This window comes from Armigeres subalbatus, unplaced genomic scaffold, assembly GCF_024139115.2.
Source record: "Armigeres subalbatus isolate Guangzhou_Male unplaced genomic scaffold, GZ_Asu_2 Contig937, whole genome shotgun sequence".
Taxonomy (NCBI): domain Eukaryota; kingdom Metazoa; phylum Arthropoda; class Insecta; order Diptera; family Culicidae; genus Armigeres; species Armigeres subalbatus.
In genome coordinates this window covers 1,463,309-1,486,893 of record NW_026943741.1, presented here as the reverse complement: position 1 = coordinate 1,486,893, position 23,585 = coordinate 1,463,309, and the positions used below count along the sequence as shown (strand labels likewise).

The window sequence follows — 23,585 nt, the reverse complement described above, 5'->3', positions numbered from 1 at the left end:
AGTCTACACTATCGTACCAGGGGCAGATACTTCATAAAAAAGTGTGACATAAGGGTGAGTGGAGTATAAAATGCTATATTTGCGTTACGTAATCAATGGATCTTTCCTGCGGTGCGGTTTTCGTTCACTGAAGTCTCTGGAATGTTGCTTTCAGCTATGTGGGTTCTCCTTTCGCCAGCGTTTAGAGGGAAAGCGCCGTAGCCTGTGTAATAAAAGGTTTAGTTTCCCATTCTAGTTTTCGCTCAACCAGTTTTTGTTCAAATCGGTTTTTTGAGGACACTCGGAGCATGGGACGGAATCGAGTGAGCATGATGGTGCTGGGTCGTTTTTTGAACCACCCTACTAATATTCTTTGTTTTTATAAATACGACACCAATACTACTACAGAATATGAAAGTTTTTATTGTACCGATACTATCAAAGCTTTGTTTTGGTACTCAACCCACCTTCACCTTAATAAAGATACAAAAAATATATTCATATTTTGAGATTTCAAATTGAATATCAATGTGCCAAGCTGAAGATTCATTTTGACACCGCACAAAACAACGCTGACACCGAGAGTCGACGCTTGCTGCTGTTCGTGCACATGCCGTCCTATTCATTCGCACATTCAAATTCGGGAAGGACTAGCAACTTGATTGCGTGTTCAATGTCAGCTGTTTGAGTGTAGTTGAACTGACTTTTTCTGTCCCTGGTTTGCTTACCTGCAGCATGCCTCTCTCTGAAACATAAGAGCCATCGAAACTCAAAAACCCGAGATTTAGAAGTCGCGAAGTGAAAAACAGATTCCGTGTGGAATCGACATTTAAACTTCCATTGCTTAGGTTTGTAAACGTGTTCTAAAAACATATCTAAAACAATCTCAACGCATTAAATAAATGGATATTTTTCGCCTCCACCTCAAGATTTCACATTGTATTATTTTTCGATTCCTGGATAGTTCCACCCACCAAACGGTATAATTATGTTTGCTTACCTGCAGCATGCCGTTTTTCATGGATTTGATCTTCATAAGACTTTAAATTGAACAAATTTTTGAATATGAAATCGCGAGCTGAGAGAAGAATAATGCAAACATAAGATTCAGTGTGGATTCAGATTTTTCATTTGTCAAATTTAGATAAGTCGTATTGTGGTTTTAACAAAACATCATTGAGTCACCATCATCATATGAACAAACTTGTTATGTTGAAGTAATTTATATGTTTCCGTAGCCTGTAATTACCATAATATTGCAAAATCAAAGTAAATGTATGATTTAAAATAATATGTTTTTGTGTAACACTTGTACCACTGTTATGGAACATTTTTTTAAGCTCGAACTCCAAAACGTGTTTTTGTGTGTTACTTGGGAAGTTGTTTGGCAGAATATACCATTTGGCCAAACAGACCAATAGGCCGAAAGTCATCACTGAATAGGTCATTTGGCCTTTATCCTTCCCTGTGATTCTTCGTCCACATATATATATATATATATATATATATATATATATATATATATATATATATATATATATATATATATATATATATATATATATATATATATATATATAGCTAAGTATGTAGACTAAAAATCAGAAGGAATAATTTTAGGCTGTTACGTCCTTTTCAAATGTTGGTCTAGATTTGGCCGAACAGGATATTTGGCATTTGTAAAATGAAAAATGATGTGTGAAAAGTGAAATGTTGAATTTTGTTGGTATAGAAACCGATTCAGGAATTAGGATTTAATTTATTGAATTAAATTAAAACGTACAGTCGATCCATAATCAGGAATTAGGATTATGTCCCCAGAAGTATTTATACGGAGGGGCGCTGCTGTTGGCAGGATTTACGGATTATACGGCCAACCTTGAATGACATCCACACCCAGATATAAAGTAAGTGGAACTGGTGTGCTTGGCTGACATTATGATCCGGGGTGCCTGACACGCAGGATCTGTTGGGACTTATAATCCCGGTCAGAATCCCCGAGGTGCCCGTAAAGCTTCTTGAAGGGATGCGGCTTCCGATACACTCAGCGTTCGAAGTTCTAACTGTTGTCTGATGTAGGTTGGTTGTTTAATAAAAATAATAACCCGAGGAATGGAAACCTTCATTGAAAAGAAAAATCTCCAGAAATTCAGAAGAACGTACTTCAAAAATCCAAAATCGTGGCCAAAAATACTACGTTATCTTGTTAGTTCACGAGTTCATGAACGCTTTTTTGCGTGTATTTACTAATTTCTCCCAAAACTTCACCTATGGATTCTTCGATTATTTTTTGTTTCTATGAAGCCATTCTTAAGACTTTTTGACCTTATTTCAAAATTATCTATAAACAAATTTTCATAAAAATGTAATAAAAAATTCTAAAGTGTCTTAAGCGATATTCTCCAGAAGATTCAAGAAAAGGATTTTGAAACTATTTCTTATTATTTTAATTCTTCGAATGATCAGTAATTTAGTCAAAAGCTTTTATGAATTTAAGGTTCTTTTTCAGCTAGTATGACGTTTAAAATCCTTTAGAATATCCTGAAAATGCATCAGAAGAAATTTATTCAAAAGTTCCTTAATAATTCCAGCTTTATTTTGAAGAATTATTTCGTTTGTTTCGCGGCAAATTTCCCAAGAGAATGTAAACTTTTTTGGCAGTCTTCCTTGACTTCCTTCAAACGCGCTGTAACTTTTCTTCAACTAGATTCATTCATTTCATTTATTTAGTCTACATCTAAACAGATAACACTGAATCAACAATTTGACGCCACAATACACGGTTCGAGGCCGCATCTCTCCATCCTCGAATACGCCCCACGCTCGCCAAGTCGTTTTGCACCTGGTCTTCCCATCTCGCTCGCTGCGCTCCACGCCGTCTCGTACCAGCCGGCTCGGAAGCAAACTCCATCTTTGCAGGGTTGTCTGGCATTCTTGCAATATGTCCTGCCCATCGTACCCTTCCGGCTTTAGCTACCTTCTGGATACTGGATTCGCCGTAGAGTTGGGCGAGCTCGTGTTTCATTCTTCCCCGCCACACACCGTCTTCTTACACACCGCCAAAGATGGTCCTAAGCACCCGTCTCTTGAATACTCCGAGTGCTTGCAAGTCCTCCTCGAGCATTGTCCATGTTTCAGGTCCGTATAGGACAACCGGTCTTATTAGCGTCTTGTACATGACACATTTGGTGCGGTGGCGAATCTTTTTTGACCGCAGTTTCTTCTGGAGCCCGTAGTAGGCCCGACTTCCACAGATGATACGCCTTCGTATTTCACGACTGACATTGTTATCAGCCGTTAGCAAGGATCCGAGGTAGACGAATTCCTCGACCACCTCGAAGGTATCCCCGTCTATCATTCACCACCAGTCCAACTTTTATTGCTTCACGTTTCAGGCGGGTGTACAGTTCTGCCACCTTTGCAAATGTTCAGCCGACAATGTTCATGTCATCCGCGAAACAAATAAATTGACTGGATCTGTTGAAAATTGTATCTCGGCTGTTACACCCGGCTCTCCGCATGACACCTTCTAGCGCAATGTTGAACAATAGGCACGAAAGTCCATCACTCCTAGTTCCCGGCGAGATTCGAACGAACTGGAGTGTTCGCCCGAAATCTTCACACAGCTTTGCACACCATCCGCCGTTGCTTTGATCAGTCTGGTAAGCTTCCTAGGGAAGCTGCTCTCGTCCATAATTTTCCATAGCTCTACGCGGTCTATACTGTCGTATGCCGCCTTGAAATCAACGAACAGATGATGCGTTGAGACCTGGTATTCACGGCATCTTCAACTAGTTGTTATAAGTAAATGTGGTTACCATTTGTTCAGTAACTCTAATCAACGAATCCCTTCGAGATTTCCAAAAGCTTTTTCCGGATTTCCTCCATACTTTTTTTTTAATTCTTCGGTGTTGTCACAAGAAATTATTGTGAACCAATTATTGTATGAGTTGATAGTTAATACACTGGGGTCGCTTTTTACGCGTGTTGCTTGATTCTAGTCTATGGATTTGATGAAACATTGAGTTTAACCTACCAAAAATTCCCCAAAACATTGAAGAAAAACCAGGTGGTATTTAAAATTTTTTAACATTTAGACCGAGAAATTGATGAAATTTTTGAGCTTTTTTTTTGCCAATAATGCTAAAATACCGTCTTATTTTGTTTATATTTTTTTACCTTTTTCAAAGAGATTTTCAGCGCACAGCTGGCTCATCTTTAAACCGTTCGAATCCATAAAAACTAGATCTAACGCGATTATCTTTTTTTCCGTCTTCCGCAGGACTTGACACGCACCAGCGCCCCAGCCGGAGCAATGAATTTACGACGACTCGGCCAAGACGGGCCATATCCTACCGCAATGACAATGACCGACGGCTCGGTCTCTTCGGAGACTATGACAGCGAAGAGGTCAACTACAATCCATCGCCCAGCCGTGCGCGGTTTGGCCTTAACGCGAACCCGGACTTTTATTTCGACTATGCGCGGGACTTGCCGACTACCACACGACGCAGCCAAAGTCTCTCGCTGGTACGGGAAAGGCCCCGAAATAATGAAGCCGCTGGAGGAGCAGAATTTTCCTATCGGGAAAAGGACAAGTATGGGCCTGCCAATTGGGATCAGATTGCACCACAGTGCGGTGGGAAGTACCAGAGTCCAATTCTGTTGAACACGAGTAGCGCGCTTTATGTCAGAAATAAAAGACCGTTACAGCTGGTTGGGCAGACCAATCTTCCACAATCGATCAGACTGCAGAATGATGGTCATTCTGCCAAATTCACTTATGTGTGGCGAAACGGGGAAAGGCCGTACCTCCGGGGAGGTCCCCTGAAGACTAAATACTATTTCGAACAGTTCCACTTCCATTGGGGATCAGACAGTTCATCCGGTTCGGAACATGTTTTAGATTTCCAGCGATACCCGATGGAGCTGCATTTAGTCTTCTATAATTCTCTGTACTCCTCCTTTGACGACGCTCGCTCCGAGGTGGACGGTTTAGTGGTGATGGGTCTTTTCTACGAATTGTACGAAATCAACGATGAACCTCTCAATACTTGGACACGTTTCCTGCAGGAAATTGTAGTACCAGACTCGGAATACCCCATCCAATTCATCGACACTTTCCCGCTGTACGACCTGATTGGAGATGTGGAGTGGCCATACTTCTCGTACGAGGGAAGCCTGACGACGCCACCCTGCCTCGAGACGGTAACCTGGATAGTGTCGACCAAACCGCTACTGATTACGCCGAGGGAAATTCAAGAGTTCCGCAAGATCAGATCCAAGAGCGGCCCAATGGTGAACAATTTTCGCCCGGTGCAGAAGCTCTACAATCGACGAGTTTACCGGTACTGAGCGACGGCAAGGAGTGGTTAGGATTCCTACGACGCGTGATAATCAAATGCATTTCAAAGACAGAATGATTTCAGCTGATTTAGTTTAACTTAGCTCAAAGTATCAACCAAAGTATTCGCTTTCGAGCGGGCATTAATATTAAGCTTATTATTAAGTAATTCTTTTACAAGGGCACTGATTGAAGAATGTTTGAAAAGTTACCCAGAAGGTGTTAGCAGATGATTGAAAATGTGTTCCACTGAATGACATAAACCAAAGCTGTTTATTCAAGCTTAAAATAATATTCATCCTAATATTTTTTTTTCTTTCTATTTTACACACCTATTTCAATTGTTACATACATTATACATCAAGATATTTTATTGAATAAATTATTATTAAACGTATGCAAAATGATACCTTTTCGAAAGAAATCCATGTCCAATACCGATCCTTATATTACCTTTTGAAATTAAATCTACGACGCGACGGCTTTAAGTTCGATTTAGACGTAACATTGAATAAAAGTTATATTCTCGGAGTCATGTTCTGAATGCGGCAATGATTATCTTTTTAATCATATTTCTTAGGTACAAAGAGTTTCCATTGCATGTCAGAGAATAGCAGATTTTGCCCTGGTGGCATCCAGTGTTCTCTATTGTTTGGCCAACGGAGTCCACACAATATTGTAGGTATCGCACTATTGCTAAATTTTGCTCGTTGTCCGATGTTTTGCGTTGACAGTCGTAATATTTCTGTACATCCGTTCAAGTTCCTTATCCACCGTGATTGGGCTGCCACCAGTTTGAGCCTCCAACTACCTTGGTGAATAGACGTCCAAGGCACTATTTTCTCACTATAGGAATAACAACATTTTCCCGGCTGCACTCCCAAGCAAAGCTTGAGATCAAATTGATAGCTTGTTTTGATGTTGAGGGATCGTTGATTTTGATTATTTGGTTTTTTGGTCGTTTAAATGGTTAAAATAACAAAATATACAGCATAAAAATCTTATTGTGGAATCAAATTGAAAACTGTTTCTGCTCTCGATGAGAGCAAATTGAAAACTTATTTTAATGTGGTTAAAACTTATTTTTATGGTTAATGTGGTGTGGATAGAGGAATAAGTAATCAGTTTGCTATCAGTTCCTATAATTTAGAATTCAAAAGCAAACTGTAATCAATTACGGAGACCAAGATTTGAAAACAAATTATGATTTCAATTTGATGTTGATATTAGATTATGTTTTCTATTTGCCCTCATTAGGCCTATACAAATATTTAAAAACAAATATGTCTCCCCCCCTTCGTTTTTTTTGCCCAAAAATAATATTTTGAGGGGGCAACAAAAAAAATTGGAAAATTTTGAGGATTTTCAAAACAATCTTTAACAAATCCGGGTTTTATTGATTTTTTCCATTTTAATATTTATTTTTAATTATACCTCCCCCCCCCTTGACCTTTCAGAGACCAGTAGGACATAATTTAAATTAAATATTTGTAACGGCCTTATGATGTCAGACTTTGCTCGAGCTATATCCAAACATTTAACAGATGTGTTATGTTATCATAGGTTCGAGGCAGCATTAGATAATAAGAAATAAATATTGAAATGAAAAAAAAATGACTCCTGGGATTTGTTAAAGAATGTTTTGAAAATCCTTAAAACCACCCAAAATTTGTTTTGCTGCTGCCTCAAAATATTATTTTTGGACAAAAAAAATCCGTGGAGGGGAAACCGCCAAATAATGAAAAGCTAATTTTGTCGCCTATTGTTGAACTCCCAACAGGAATGCACGTGCGTTCAACAATAGGCGAAGAAATTAGCCGTTCAACATTCGGTGAATTACCTTAATTGTTTTTAAATATTTGTATCGGCCTTAATAGGATGACGCCAGGGTACATCGTACACAACCGTATGTTTGTTGGTGTATTATATCACAGACTTTGGAAGTGCAATGTATGGTTCATGAATGCAACTGTATCCATAGTTAATTGCCGCTGATAAAAGAAATGCATTTATAATGTGATTTGTCACACTGAACCAGTAATAAACCTAGTTGTTTGTGACCAATTTAACTGTTTTTCCGCGAAGCATTAGGTACCTTACATTAGAGAACATTATGCATAGCGGCAGAGTGATACTAATGTTCCTCACATAGAAGCCTCACGTGACAGCTGTGATCGATGAAAAGCGGCAAACGTGAAAGTACTCAACGCGCCCTAACGAGATACCCTCGGGCAGAGTTTTTCATTAGCAGCAGTAGCAACAGTGTAATAAAAAAAATGGCGATACCATGGCAGCAGGTTCTATGAAAATTCAATTTTTCCTTATCTTCTTGAGCATTGTCGGGGGCGAATAACTGTTTAATAAATACCGATGCTTTTCGACGATTTGAACCATTTCATTTGAAGTGTAACAAAGTTCACAATGAAAGTGTGTACGATCCTTTTGGTGCTGCTGGGCCTGTCAGCCCATTTGGTTATTGGTGGTCAGCGTGAGTAATATCGGATTTCAACATCAGAGATCGGAAGTCTTCATACGTCACGTGATCTTACATATTTCACAGCCTTCGGACCAGCAGGCGAGTCAAGGCAGGGTAACGATTATCCAGAGTGCAGAGGAACCATGCAGAGCCCAATCCCGCTTTCGGCTTTCACCGCTCGTCCTGGTTACGAGTCGCAACCGTTAGAGTTGACCAACTATCAGATGGATCCCAGACAGGTCACGGTCACAAACGATGGAAAATTAGGTAAGCTTGCAATTCTAACAGGAACTCCAAAAAAAAATCATTAAATGTCTACCATTTCTAAGATCGATCCAGAGCATACTTTGATGCTTTTAACGGTAACATTATTTAATGAACGACAGGCAACAATCTATTGCTCATGCTGTGATTGTTCAGACTTCTGCGAAAATTGTTATTGACGAGTCATATCTCCTCATCATAGTAATCTGTTAAGTTACCAATGATCTTGTTAAGGAATTTGACATTTTTCCCAAACGCTTGTCAGCAGAGGTGAACATCTGATGTTGCTGTCTGGGACCCTTGCTGATCTGTCCTGAATGGTTTTTCCGAAGCTAATACTACTTGTTAGCAGCAACTCGTATACCTAGTACTTTTGTAAATTTTGATATCTGCGATGCGTCAAAAATTGGCATTGAATCTAGGCACTACGCATTAGATACAGAGCTTCTAATCAGTTCCTATACACGTTCGAATTGTGGCGATTGAGCGACGATAAAGGCCTATTTTTGGATTAGATCTATTTCAATTTTAATTTACGTCAATTGTTCCTCTGCCATGTATTATCGATCCCACGATTGATCCTCTAATAGGTTTAGTTCAGATATGTTACCAAAGGCCCGAATTAATTGTGAAGGCTTCTTATAGGACGGAAATAGCTATCCACCAAAACCTGCAGCACTCCTTAGTGGGATTTGTGGATTTCTAAGCGAAATGAACCCCGAACCTCGTTACGAAGTAAAACAAACAATTGTATTTGAACTGACGAGTAGGTTGTTGACTGACTGGCATTAAAATCTTTATTTCGCATTATTTACGACAGTTTTATTGATATTTTTGCAGCATCCTTTAATAAGTCTATAGGCCTTTAGCCTATTATAATACACCAGCAAATCAATAAGCATTTTTCAACATTTGACAACCGAATAATCGGAAAATTATCAAAACAACCCAAGAAAAATCGAAGCATGCATGTATTTTTATTGCGCTGAGGAATCGTAACTGAGCATATAATTTTTGCTCAGGAGTCTAATAAAGTGCAAAGTACTCAATAACTGTACATTTTTTAAATTTTGATCACCTAAATCAGCGGTTCTCAACTTTTTGCATGAGTGGTACCCCTTCAGACCTTTGCATTGCTTGAGGTACCCCTTGTTTTTTTAAAATGAAAATTGAGCTATAATATTTCAAAATATTATTATTATTGGCTCATATTTCAAAAAGTTTCATCGGATTACCGACTAAATACTAAAATTTAGATCTTGGTGTTCGATGAAAAATAAAAGTGATAATGTACCAACAGAAAACAGTTCAGACAGTTCAGACGAAACCTTAGACGTGAAACGATACAAATAATTACCCACTGAGAAAGACGCAATCCCCGACGTTCGGATACGAAAAAAACCCATTTCTATCAATAAAGAATGCGTAGCCGTAAAGTTAAATATAAAAGTTTCAGCTGAACTTGCATCAATAGTTCCTGAAAATGATAGTCTTTTGCTTCAAGACCACGGTGAAGTCGGCTGGGTTCAATTCCCAATCTGGGAAATTTCTTTTAAACTTTCCTAGCCATAAGAGTTTCAATTCCACGTGTTAGCCTCAAGATATATGCATGCAAAAATAATAGATTGGCTTCGAAACATCGCAGTTAACAATAAACTTAACAGCTGCTATTCGGAAATGCCTTAATTCACATTAAGCCATTGAAAAATAAAAATAAACTATCAAAACTCTTGGAAATTTTCGAAATTATGATTTTCATTAGTATCAGACAATATTTTGAGAATATACTATGAGTGAAACTTTAGAATTCTGTACGAAATTCCAGGAATTAAAAGAATATCACTAGGTGTCCATTTCTGACACATTTTTTCTGACATTTTTTTGTACTTCAAATAAGTGTGAATTTTTGATGAATCTTTTAAAAATTAAGTTAAGGGGCCTTTAATTGAGAAACTTAAATTATAATACTACGTCGTTTCTCTTGAACATTCCATAACTTAGCGGAAATATGAATTGCAGAAGAAGATCATGCTGAATGTGACCAGATTGAAGAGGAGTCCCGGATTTGGTCATGTTCTATGCCTAGGGAATCAAGTATGTAGGTATTTCGATTGTTCATTCACAAACCGATGTAGCAGAAATCTGAAACTGAAGTTATGAAAGAATAGTTTCACATGGTAATTTAGGAGACGAAAAACGTTAGATCATGGCTTCTTTTGGATAGAAATGGGTCACAATCATAAAACTTTTACCCTGGGCATCCATTGTGCAGTACACTAGTTACGTAGAGAAGTTTTCGATTTTTTTTCATCCTCTTCCGCGCTCTACTTCTCAAGTATGAAGTGTAAGAAAATGACAAACCCTTACGTAATTAGCGCATGGTCTCTATAAACTCCAGGACTCCAACTTTTAAGAGAACTTGCGTTGAACTCCTCTCTAATAATATGTCAAAATTAGTGCTCGGTTTGTCCCAAACTTCACTGAGAACTAGTTTGAAGAACAATTACGAAGTAAAAATTATGAATTAGTCAAGATACCGTCGTGCGGGACTTCTTTGAATTCTTGATTTCCTAAAAAAAAATTAAACAAAAAATACCAAATTTGAAACAAGACTATTCAACTATCAAACTATCAACAAGACATTCGAATGATGATAATGGTAATTTGATAAAAATAAACGTTGTAATTCTTGTTTCAAAATGTCTAACCCCGATTTTTCATGTTATGTTAAGTTAACACTAATTCCAAAATTTGACTCAAGTAGCTCACCGCATGGACATTAGGGTGGTTCAAAAAATCGATTTTGCTCCACAGTGCTCATCTGATTTTTTACCATGTTCCTAGTGTCCTCTGAAAATTTGAGCTCATTTGGATTAAAACTGATTTAGCACAAGCCGTTTCAAGTTTGCATGCAAATTAGTATGGGAAAATTTATTTTTTCATTATACTGTTAATGACGCTTCCCCATCAAGTGCATGTTAAAAGAAAACCTACATAGCTAAAAGGAATACTCAACAGCTTTCACTCAGTGAAAACCGCATCTAAATTAATCGTTCCAATAATTAGTAATCGAATTTAATCTATACCGTGGTTTTCTGGAGCTAATTGCATAACTCATCAACAGGCAACATTGCTGCTCGTGGCGCGAAAGATAGCACACACAAATTCAGGCTACTATGTTGCACTGCACATTTCAGTGATGCCCTCAAAAAAGTTTAACGATCATAACTAAAGATTCGCAACCTGTCTTAAAATCGATTACTAATTATTGGGACAATTAATCAACATGCGGTTTTAGTTGGGTGAAAGCTGTTGAGTATCCCTTTTAGCTATGTAGGTTTTCTTTTAACCTGCGCTTAATGGGGAAACGTCATTAATAGTATAATGAAAAAAATAATTTCCCCATACTAATTTGCATGCAAACTTGAAACGGCTTGTGCTAAATCAGTTTTAATCCAAATGAGCTTAAGGACACTCAGAACACGGTGAAGGATCAGATGAGCACTGTGGAGCAAAATCGATTTTTTGAACCACCCTAATGGACATGTATCCCACTTTGCTTATGCAAAAAAGAGGGCTCAATGTATTGATGCCTAACGTCGGGCACCCATGAATATGCTCAAAAGAAAATATTGATGATGTTATATTTGGCAACTTATATTTGGCAAATATTGTAACAAAATGTGTTATAAATTTTGCTGGTTAGTTGTTAAAATAACAAAAATTATATCAAAAATACCTCTAGCCGTAACATAATTAAAACAGAGGTTGATACGTTTATATCAACATTATAACAAACGTTGATATAATTTTTCTGTACAAAAATCTACCTTCAAGGTAATTGCCTACATCACGGATAGAAATTAACTCATCAATTAACTTTGTTCCAGCTATGTATTAATATCGAGCGGGTTAAAGTTATACTGAAGGTGATTACCACCGATTTTATTTCCAATTTCTACAAAAAATGTAGACAATTATTTTGTGAAAATATTTATAACTAATATTGTTATAATTTTGATATGAAATAAAGCTGGCCGGAGACACATTTTTATCGAATTATCTAATTATAACACACGTTGTTTTAAATAACAACAATTGATAGAATTAGTTATAATTTTGTTATGCATTCCTGATCGGGTAACGTCAAGTTAACGGAATAGACTGAAAAAAAAAAACAGTCGTTAAGTGTATTCGAAAAAAGTTAATAACATTAGTATTCTCTGCAATTTTAATACAAAGGTTGAGAACCGCTGACCTAAATGTTGGTCACGAGAACCGATATAAGCAATCTTATACTTTTGCAATGCTAAAATCGTATTGGGAATTATTCCAATATTGAATTTTTATTTATTTATTTATCATCTTTGACAACTTTGGGTCTCCAGTTAGCCTTGCGAGCAAAGGCGTAGGATTGCTAATCCGAAGATGGTGAGTTCGATTCTCGGTCCGGTCCAGGATATTTTCGGGTGGGAAACATTCTTGACTCCCTGGGCATAGTGTATCTTTTGTACTTGCCACACAAGATACATTCTCATGCAATGGCGGGCATATAAAGCTTTCAATTAATAACTGAGGAAAAATGCAAAGAGAGAACTCTAAGTTGAAAAGCAGTATGTAGTATTCAAGTTGGAATGTAGAGCCTTAGAAGAAGAAGAAGATCTTTGACTACGTCGCACAGATTGATTCCTTAATATGATCACTGTACCAATCGTCACCAAACTTAAGAAATACTATTTTTCGAAAAAAATAGTTAGAAAACATCCCATATGTATTAATATATCATAAGAAAGGCTTTCCATCCCTCTTCTTGAAAAAATATGAAAATCACATTATATCTCATATGTATACCCAAAATCTCTTTATCCATAATAGCAACAAATGCGCCAAATATGGCACTATTTTTCATTTTGGTTCTTATTATAACAAATTCCATTGATTTCTTATGAAATTGGCTATAATAGGATCGCTAGTGCGACAATTGGCGCAGATGATACAGTATCAAATGAATGTGGTCTACTGTTCTGAACATGTTTGAAGTGATTTGATGTGTAGTTTTTCACTGAATGCTTTGATACGACAATTGGTGTCATAGCCACGACTGGTACATCTGACCCAGCTTAATTATTTTGTGAATTAACATTCATTTTTTTGTCTCGTCATAAACAATATGACTATAAGTATAAGCTAAGCTATGCTACGCTTTTAAATACAATCGCCTCTCCACTTCTCGATATTGAAGGGACCTTCGAGAGATCGAGAAATGGAAGGAAATTTGAAATGGGTACTAGATCGAAAAAAGCTCATTGCTATGAAAAACGGCAACAAAATAAATGTCATTTCTTGTTTTTGATTTGTTTATTATTAGCCTTAACGTATTGTACGTAATCTACTCCACTTATTTTTAGTCGCAACGCCGCACATAGGAGTACGCAGTGTAAAAGCGTGGCCAAAACTATGCTAATCATTTTGTCGGCTGTAAATGCATTCAATTAACAGCAAAGCGTATTTTTTTGTTTTTGTGCTCTTTGTATTAAACTAGTAGTGAAGTATGACCACCGGCGGCGTCAGTTGTTGTTATTAGGTAGAGCACCACTTGGCGTAAGAACGCTGTCTTTGGGAACTACAGCGTGCTTGCGACGAGTGGTGTCCTCCTCTGACTCTGTTATTGAGTATGATTTTTATGTTAATTTTCATTCTTTAATTATTACTTACTAAGATTTCCGAAGATGTGCTTTGTTTGTCCACTTCGACTATTTAAATTTGTCATCGGATGATGTTAAAGTCCCTGGATAATGTATTGATATTACAATCAATGGAGTAGATCAGATAAATTCGTTGTACTTCATCCGCTTTATTTCTTAACAATCTTTCACATCCGAAAAATACGTATGTTTTTCATCAAAGTCCAGCTCTTCTTACATCCGAACCATTTTATGAGCTTTGTCGCTAAAATCACAAATATTTATTTTTTTCACCTAGCTTTTCTTAGAAAACTTCACTATATTCAAATAAAAACAACTCACGATTGCGTGAGGATGCGTGAAATGTTTTTCATGGAGCTGATTGAGGAAACTCCAATCTTTCCAACGCTGACAATTTTGTTGCTTGATCGGGTTTGGAACCTAATCAAAAGTTTAATTTTGTAAAACATATTATTGTAAAAAAGGTAAAAAAAAGCTAGCAATTATAATCATCATTTTGGATCACCTTAAACAATTTTAGATCGAATCATGCTTGGAAAAGATTTTACATACTCTCAAAATTGGTACCTATATTGATTTTCATCTTAAAAATCAATAAAAACCCAGAAAAACACGATAAAACATGTACATTTTTTCATGGACAGTTGCGATAAAACTAGCATGTAAATTATGCTGAAGTTTTGGCAGCCAGCATTGCTCACAAGTAATCAATATTGATCAAAAAATCCCACGGTAAGTTAGTACACTGGATTTTGTTTTTACACGATTTACATTTTCTCAATTTTCCACTCATCCTAAATATTTAACGTATATTAATTATCATGTGATTTTTCTTTGATTTATTCTGGATTTTTTGAAACATGTTGCGAAGAGTTTGGTGGCAAATTGAAGTCACACGATCAAAAATACGAGCGAAAAAAAATCGTGTAAAAACAAAATCCTGTGTATTACTATTTGAGAGTACAAAAACGAAAAATAATATGGAGATATCTAAAAATATTGTTTTTGACTTTTGGCCAGGATTTGGGCTTAAATACTCCTTAGTGCGCCGCAACGAAAAATAAGCGCCAGATAGTCGCCTAAGAGAAACATATACCTAGCTAGAAAAAGCTATTTTGATTTTTTTTTTGGCCGCCACGTGGTGGATTCTGACGGTGAATGCTTTGATAGCACGTGCTTTTTGTACTTGCGGATAAATTTTACACATCTATGAGAGCCTTAGAAAATGATCACGAAAGTTGTCAATTTGTTGCAAGGCACAATATAAGTAGCCTAAACATTTGAATATATCGACAAATGGAGAATGAATCCTGGATAAAACATGATCAGAACATATCGAGATAGAGGGATATCGAGATGATAGGGAGGTTATCAAGAAGTAGAAAGCAAAAACGTATGTAGTATGAAGGGACTGAGAAAATTATCGCATGGGGAGAGATATCAAGTTATAGAACATCGAGATGTAGAGAGTCGACTGTATAAAACTTTGACCATTGTATCTAGGAATGTGAAAATGATACATTCATTAGACTAGTGGTAGGATGCGCCACTACAATGCAAGACCAATCTTTCCATCCTCGATTACACCAAACAAAACATTTTGTACTTGGTCCGCCAATCTGGCTCCCTCGCCTTCTTGTACCTGCTGGATAGAAAGCGAACACCATCTTTGCAGGATTGCTGTCCGGCAACTGGCCTGGCAATAAATCATTGATAGTAGAAGATACTTCTATCAATGATTTATTACCGGGCTTTTTTGAGTACCGAAAATACCGGTATTAAAAGCGGGAAAAATCTGGTAACTCTGGTATTTCTAATTTTACTGTCAGAATGTAAAAATCTCGGACTACATGTCTCGGATTATCGATTATAGATGTAAGGTCCTTCAGAGGTCTGAACATTAAGTCGGATCACTACCTTTTAGTGGCAAAAATTTGGGCGACTTTTCAGCGTCACGAATTAACGAAACAACAGAACGATGCGTTTCAATATCCAACGCTTGTCAGATGAAGGAGTTGCCGAACAGTACCACCATAAGCTGGACGAGCGGATAGGATATGCCACCGGATCTGGTGACGTCAACAGATTGTGGGAAAATATCCACAAGGCTGTGACTACAACAGCGTAGAAAGTGTTGGGCACTGTACAGCGACGCCAACGAAATGGTTGGTTTGATGAGGAGTGCCAGCGAGTGACGGGCTAGAAAAATGTTGCTAGGAGTGGAATGGCTCGCTCGTGCTAGTGGCTCGTATCCGTTCCAGCAGAGAGCAAGAGCAGACGAGAAACGAATGCACCGCCGAAAAAAAGGGAACACGAAAAGAGTGTGATAGCTGAAGCGCAGGAGAACAAAGATAGAAACGATATACGAAGGTTTTACGCAACTGTCAATGGCGCGCGGCATAAGACTGCGCTAGTGCTCGCCATGTGCAATGACCGAGAGAAGAATTTGCTGACAGACAAGGCTATGGTGGCAGCCAAGTGGAATGAGCACTTCGAAGATTTGTCGAACGGTCAAAATGAAGATGTATCTATAAGAATGGGCACAGACTAAAGTGTGCCAATTACAGAGGGATTACCCTTCTAAACTCGGCGTACAAAATCCTGTCACGTATCCATAACAGACTGAGACCGCTTGAGGAATCCTTCGTTGGCGAATATCAGGAAGGTTTTCGTGAGGGCCGATCAACGACGGATCAGATGTTTAGCCTGCGGATGATCCTTGATAAATTCCGGGAGTACAACTTGCAGACTAACCATCTGTTCATTGATTTCAAAGCAGCGTACGATTCAGTGAAAAGGAATGAACTGTGGCAGATAATGTCCGAACATGGTTTTCCGGTGAAATTGATTAGACTGATACGTGCAACGCTGGATGGCTCGAAATCAAGTATCCGAATAGCAGACGATGTGTCAACCTCGTTTGTGACCTCAGACGGATTGATGCACTTTCGAATTTATTGTTCAACATTGCACTCGAAGGCGCTATTAGGAGATTTGATGTGCAAAAGGACGGCATATGCGCCTGGGATTTGCTGATGACATCGACCTCATTGGAATCGATCGCAGAACAGTAATGGAGGCTTTTGTCCCACTAAAGAGGGACACGGCGAAGATAGGCTTTATCATTAACTCTACCAAGACAACGTACATGGGGGCAGGTAGAGATAGAGGAAGAGGAAGAGGTGTTGGTGCTGAGGTAGTGCTTGATGGGGATGTGTTTGAAGTTGTTTACCTTGGAACGCTTGTGACATGTGACAATGACATTTCCCGTAAAGTGAAAAGACGTATTGCTGCTGCGAATAGGGCCTTTTACGGATTACGTAACCAGCTTAGGTCTCGCAACATGCAGACGGAAACGAAATTTGCTCTATACAAAACTCTGATTCTACCTATGGCCCTTTATGGACATGAAGCATGGACGTTAAAAAAGCGGACCGGAGAGCTTTCGGGGTTTTCGAGCGAAAAGTGCTACGTACAATACTCGGAGGGAAACTAGAAAATGGTGTGTGGTGCAGAAGCATGAATCATGAGCTGTATCAAGTATACAAAGAAGAAAATATTGTGAATCGTATAAAATACGGCAGACTTCAGTGGGCTGGTCACTTAGTGCGAATGTCGGAAGAAAGAATAGCGAAAACAATATTCAACAGAGAACCAGATAGAGGCTGGATGCACGCGGTGGAATCGAACCTGGGGACCCTAAACGTTCGGGGAAACTGGAGGAACATAGCTCAAGACCGACGATTATGGAGCTCTACAATACGCTATGCATAGGTGTATCGACGCTGTAGCCAACCAGGTTTGCAGTTAGGTATTAGATAAAGATTCACCGTGCAACAAACACTTACCACACAATTCTATAAACTTTTTTCAATTAGTTTATTTAGTTCAATGTTGTTACTACCAGATAGACCGGAATCTGTTCCTTCTTTTGGGTACGTTAGTTCACCAAAATGGTTAGAATTAAGAGCACAATCGCCGTTCCAAAAATCAAGGTCAGAATAAATTACGCCCATTTGAAAAGAGATCCTAGAATTGAATGCGCGCATGAATAAACCTTTGCTACGTTCACACTACAGCAAAAATCGATAATCATCTTTATTATTCATACGTGTGGCTTCATTCTCTTAGCCATCTGTCTAATTTCTAATGACTTTTTTCTTGGATGAGCATTGAATTTTCCCGCAATATATGAAAATGTGAAGAAGGTACGTGCCGTAGTAGTTCTCTTACGGAGTTCATCTGTGAAAGATGATTTGCTGCAAAAATATGTCCTTTCTGAAGTCGGAAAATAACTTGTATTGGTGGCTGTTACCAAGACACGCTGGAAAAGCATGTTATCCTTGTTTAAACGGGAAATCAAGTTGAAAGGTCTCATTCAAAAAAACGATTTGAGGTTTAAATCCAAATTCAACTTTAGTGATAATGAGTTTTTGGCGGTAGTTGAAATAATGCAAGCCCTTGAACCTGTTCAAGTTACTGTAGAACTACTTTGTCATGAGTTCTGCAATCTAAGAAGACGATCAAGCCACAAAAATTGCCGCCAACATATTCAAAGAACGAATCCAAGAGCGACGGGCAAAATACGCCGATCATTTTTTTTTTTTTTTTTAATTATACGGCCGTGAAGCAACTTATCAGAAACGATATTGAAATTTTTTCAAGACATCCAGAGCTACTGTGAATAAACAAGCGGACGAAATCTTGAAGCGTCTAACCATTTCTTGATGTGATCGTTGAAGCAGAGTCATGACGCCTTGATCCTTGCAAGCAACATGTAAAAAAATCTCCTACTATCAATCGGAAAGGATTTTCAGTATGTTATGTTTACTTAAGTTTCACTTTGCCCAGCTCAACAAGTAACGGTTTTCACATTTGAGTTTGTCAATAAATATTGTTTTACACTCAAAAGTCCAAATCAGTTTTTTTTTCTGAAATTTTCACAAATACCGGTATTTTACCAGTATTGCCCGTATTGACTACACCAAATACCGAGACTGGTATTTGTTAAAAATGGCCAGTACCGACCACCCTAATTAGCTATCATCTGAATACTGGGCACTGTAGAACTGGGTGAGCTGGATGTTCAACCGATTAATCTTGTGAAGGGTGGTGGTGGTCAAGACTGTATGCTGCAGCTGTATTATTCAACCGGTTGCCAACACACAATATACTGTCGAGAAGTGGCTTGGTTTAGTCCAGCTATTCTGGACGAATCTTACACCTGACAGTAATTGGCGATGTCTGCAAACTCTCTCGGAAAACTTTCTCGCTGAAATTGCTTCCTGCTGGCAACAGTTCTTTGCTATTTGAATTCCACTTTCGCAAAGAGAATCCCACAGATTGCAGCAAAATGCTATCGTCTGACCGATGAGTTCTTTCCCTCCTTCGATGTCGTCTATGCCAAACAACATGTCATTCACGAAGAAATTCATGTTCTGTCGAAGAATTTAGACTGACTCTTTGACTGAAAATGTACCGTGAAAGATGTTCTTGAATATCCGCCATTGAACACACGTGAACGATGAGAGTACGATGCACCAATGAGAACTTCAGGAATACGGTGTCTTGCATAATCGAAACATCTTCCGTAACCTTCCGTCTTTCCTCCTTTAGCAGCTTCATGTAATATTCTGCTCCAATAATAAGATCAATCGGTCCTCTTTTGAAGAACCAGGGACCCACAAGAAGCGTCAAGTCTGGGAAATTCTACGTTGAAACAGAGAAGCTTGCCGTAACAAGTGACACGGTTAGCTTAGGCAGCACTTCATTTTCTCGTCAGTAACGGCAGTAACCAGATGATCCAATGCCTTTAATCAATAAATAGATTTGAATTTCGTTTAGCTTGAATACAGTTGTGCTTGCGCAAGCACGGATATTCCGTAGCCGACTGGAATACTAACCAATGTGGTGGATAAAACTATGTTTTGTATAAATGTAATATAGTTAACCATGGCAGTGTTTTGTGGCTGGTTGTAAGAGTCTTATGCGTTGTCAGTGTTAGCAGTCCGAGTCTGTTGGTTCGGTGGTATAGGACGCTGTTGTGGCTACCTGCGTTGTTGGTTTACTGTGAGAGGTTTTGACTGCGTGGGTGAATCAGATGATTTAGACTGCTTAGTGTGATGCCACTGACGACACTGACGACATGTTCCTTTTTCGCACGTTCTGGCAAAATGCTCCAAACTCAAACAATTCTGACAGAGATTGTTCCTGCTGCCAGAATAATTTGTCCATCTGTCCCATACGCTCATGTGCTGGAATCTGACGCACTGGAACACGAAATATCGCATCAAAACCACCACTTCATCATTGATTTAATAGTTGTAAGGTAGATTCCAAGACGTGTACGATCGGTGCTCCATCGATGAAGCCCATCATGCCTCTATACTTCGCCATTTTCTTGCTATTGTGGTGGGTTTCCTACTGCTGTAAAGTTTCCAAAATAAATCTGGCACGTACCATGTAAGTCAGAATGGTGCTCTTATCTTACAGCTTTTCTCCGATCTTTTCAAGCATTTTCGGTTTTTCTCGAAGTCGCACATTAGTTAGTTGGGCTTGAGTCTCCCATTGCTCTCGTTCTTGAGGCTTTTCACTGGCAAAACAGCGTTTAGATGCGCCTTAACAATTAGCTTCTTGTTTTCGTAGCGACTCTCTAGTACCTTCCATGCTATCGCATAATTGGTTGCAGACAAGTCAATGAAACTTATTACTTGTAGAATGGAACTATATTTCCTGCAGAGCATCGCCAGCTAAAGAAGACCGGATACCGGATAGAAGACGTGATTCTATCGACATCCCAAAGAAGGGGATCGAAAGCTTACATGATATGGCATCTAGTCGTGAATCTTCCCACTATACGATGGCAGCTCCAGAAGTTTCACCGTTGCAGAAGGGAATTCCGGTTGCAAATCAGGCTGCTGACAGGGTCGCGGAGAAACGAGGATCTTTGGAGCAACAACTAGGAAGCCTCCTTTCAAGAGGCTCGGAAGCCTCCTTTCAAGAGGCTCGGAAGCCTCCTTTCAAGAGGCTCGGAAGCCTCCTTTCAAGAGGCTCGGAAGCCTCCTTTCAAGAGGCTCAGGAAGCCTCCTTTCAAGAGGCTCAGAGCCTCCTTCAAGAGGCCCGGAAGCCTCCTTTCAAGAGGCTCAGGCCTCCTTTCAAGAGGCTCAGCCTCCTTTCAAGAGGCTCAGGAAGCCTCCTTTCAAGAGGCTCAGAGCCTCCTTTCAAGAGGCCTCAGAGCCTCCTTTCAAGAGGCTCAAGCCTCCTTTCAAGAGGCTCAGAAGCCTCCTTTCAAGAGGCTCAGAGCCTCCTTTCAAGAGAGCTCAAGCCTCCTTTCAAGAGGCTCAGAAGCCTCCTTTCAAGAGGCTCAGAAGCCTCCTTTCAAGAGGCTCAGAGCCTCCTTTCAAGAGGCTCAGAAGCCTCCTTTCAAGAGGCCTGGAAGCCTCCTTTCAAGAGGCTCAGGCCTCCTTTCAAGAGGCTCAGAAGCCTCCTTTCAAGAGGCCTGGAAGCCTCCTTTCAAGAGGCTCAGGAAGCCTCCTTTCAAGAGGCTCAGGCCTCCTTCAAGAGGCCCGGAAGCCTCCTTTCAAGAGGCTCAGAAGCCTCCTTTCAAGAGGCTCAGGCCTCCTTTCAAGAGGCTCAAGCCTCCTTTCAAGAGGCCTGGAAGCCTCCTTTCAAGAGGCTCAGAAGCCTCCTTTCAAGAGGCTCAGAAGCCTCCTTTCAAGAGGCCTCAAGCCTCCTTTCAAGAGGCTCAGGCCTCCTTTCAAGAGGCCTGGAAGCCTCCTTTCAAGAGGCTCAGAGCCTCCTTTCAAGAGGCTCAGAGCCTCCTTTCAAGAGGCTCAGAAGCCTCCTTTCAAGAGGCTCAGAAGCCTCCTTTCAAGAGGCTCAGAAGCCTCCTTTCAAGAGGCTCAGGAAGCCTCCTTTCAAGAGGCTCAGGCCTCCTTTCAAGAGGCTCAGAAGCCTCCCTTCAAGAGGCTCAGAAGCCTCCTTTCAAGAGGCCTGGAAGCCTCCTTTCAAGAGGCTCAGAGCCTCCTTCAAGAGGCCTGGAAGCCTCCTTTCAAGAGGCTCAGAAGCCTCCTTTCAAGAGGCTCAGAAGCCTCCTTTCAAGAGGCTCAGAAGCCTCCTTTCAAGAGGCTCAGAAGCCTCCTTTCAAGAGGCCCGGAAGCCTCCTTCAAGAGGCTCAGAAGCCTCCTTTCAAGAGGCTCAAGCCTCCTTTCAAGAGGCTCAGAAGCCTCCTTTCAAGAGGCTCAGAAGCCTCCTTTCAAGAGGCTCAGAAGCCTCCTTCAAGAGGCCTGGAAGCCTCCTTTCAAGAGGCTCGGAAGCCTCCTTTCAAGAGGCTCAGAAGCCTCCTTTCAAGAGGCCTCAGAGCCTCCTTTCAAGAGGCTCAGGAAGCCTCCTTTCAAGAGGCTCGGAAGCCTCCTTTCAAGAGGCCTGGAAGCCTCCTTTCAAGAGGCTCAGAAGCCTCCTTTCAAGAGGCTCAGAAGCCTCCTTTCAAGAGGCTCAGAAGCCTCCTTTCAAGAGGCCTCAGAAGCCTCCTTTCAAGAGGCTCAGAAGCCTCCTTTCAAGAGGCTTGAAGCCTCCTTTCAAGAGGCTTGGAAGCCTCCTTTCAAGAGGCTCAGAAGCCTCCTTCAAGAGGCCTCAGAGCCTCCTTTCAAGAGGCCTCGAAGCCTCCTTTCAAGAGGCTCGGAAGCCTCCTTCCAAGAGGCTCGGAAGCCCCCTTTCAAGAGGCTCGGAAGCCTCCTTTCAGGAGGCTCGGAAGCCTCCTTTCAAGAGGCTCGGAAGCCTCCTTTCAAGAGGCTCAGAAGCCTCCTTTCAAGAGGTCCAGAGCCTCATTTCAATATAGTGTACCTTAATTAATACAAAAGTGCGGAGAGGTACCACACTCAAATTAATTGTTATTTAATATACACTGTAAAAATCAAGTAGCTTTAAAAAATCGAAATCTTGATCAGTTTTAATTCAATGAAACGAAACATACTCATATGCCATTATTACAATTATATAAATACGTATTCTGGAGAACTCAGAGAAAGGTGTATGAATGTAATTGATACCTTACCTAATAATGACATAATTTCGGTAGTTTGTATCTGCTAATTCTTTATAATAACTTTTAATTAAAGCCAAATACGAATATTTTGCATGATTTCCAATTTACCTTACCAACACATTATTATTTTTTCAGCCATATATCGGTTCGAGTTTCCTGGTGACGCAAACGTCACCATTCAGGGAGGTCCCCTACGAAACATCTTTCAATTCGATAGCCTTCATTTTCATTGGGGGGCAACTTCCGAACGTGGATCCGAACACGTCATCGATTCTTACGGAAGAAGAAGACGATACTCTATGGAAATGCACTTGGTATTCTTCAATCAGCAGTACGATTCCTTCGAAACGGCTGCTCCGTTGGAAAACGGCCTTGCTGTGTTGGGAATCTTCCTGTCGAACAGCACAACCGAACCGGATTACGGGTGGATTCCCGCTTTGAATGAAGTGCAGACGGCTGGTACGACCTATACTCTCCCGGATCCAACGGTGTTCAACATCAAGAAGCTGATCGGTGCCCGAAGAAGGCCATACTTTTCCTACAATGGCAGTCTGACCACACCCCCGTGCTATGAGTCGGTCAATTGGTTGGTGCAGAGAAACTACCTCCCAATTTCCGAGGACCAGCTGAACGTATTCCGATCATTGCGGAAGGAGAATGGTGAGCCACTCGTGGACAATTATCGCAATCTGCAACCAGTAAACGATAGGCCGATTTTCCTGTATCGGTAATTTGGTGGGTATGATTTAATGGGTGATAAACATAACGACACGA

The 23,585-nt window shown here is 39.9% G+C and overlaps 2 protein-coding genes across 6 annotated transcripts in view; both read left to right on the top strand.

The window, feature by feature from the left end:
- LOC134204859 (carbonic anhydrase 2-like) overlaps positions 1-5,727 on the top strand; it is a 38,211-nt gene extending 32,484 nt beyond the window's left edge. For all 4 annotated transcript variants that reach the window (XM_062679667.1, XM_062679666.1, XM_062679668.1 and 1 more), the window contains exon 3: positions 4,262-5,727. In XM_062679667.1, the coding sequence (XP_062535651.1) occupies positions 4,262-5,334 (1,073 nt within the window). In that variant the 3' untranslated portion in view covers positions 5,335-5,727. The remainder of the gene's footprint in view (positions 1-4,261) is intronic.
- Positions 5,728-7,327: 1,600 nt separating this feature from the next.
- Positions 7,328-23,580, top strand: LOC134204842 (carbonic anhydrase 2-like). 2 transcript variants are annotated; one of them, XM_062679644.1, is made up of 4 exons: positions 7,328-7,414; positions 7,476-7,811; positions 7,884-8,066; positions 22,947-23,580. In XM_062679644.1, exons 2-4 carry the CDS (start codon positions 7,745-7,747, stop codon positions 23,540-23,542), a joined length of 846 nt encoding a protein of 281 aa, XP_062535628.1. In that variant the 5' UTR covers positions 7,328-7,414; positions 7,476-7,744; the 3' UTR covers positions 23,543-23,580. The 2 variants fall into 2 exon arrangements, with proteins under 2 accessions (XP_062535628.1, XP_062535627.1); XM_062679643.1 differs by lacking the exon at positions 7,328-7,414 and having other exon boundaries at positions 7,452-7,811.
- Positions 23,581-23,585: the final 5 nt, after the last annotated feature.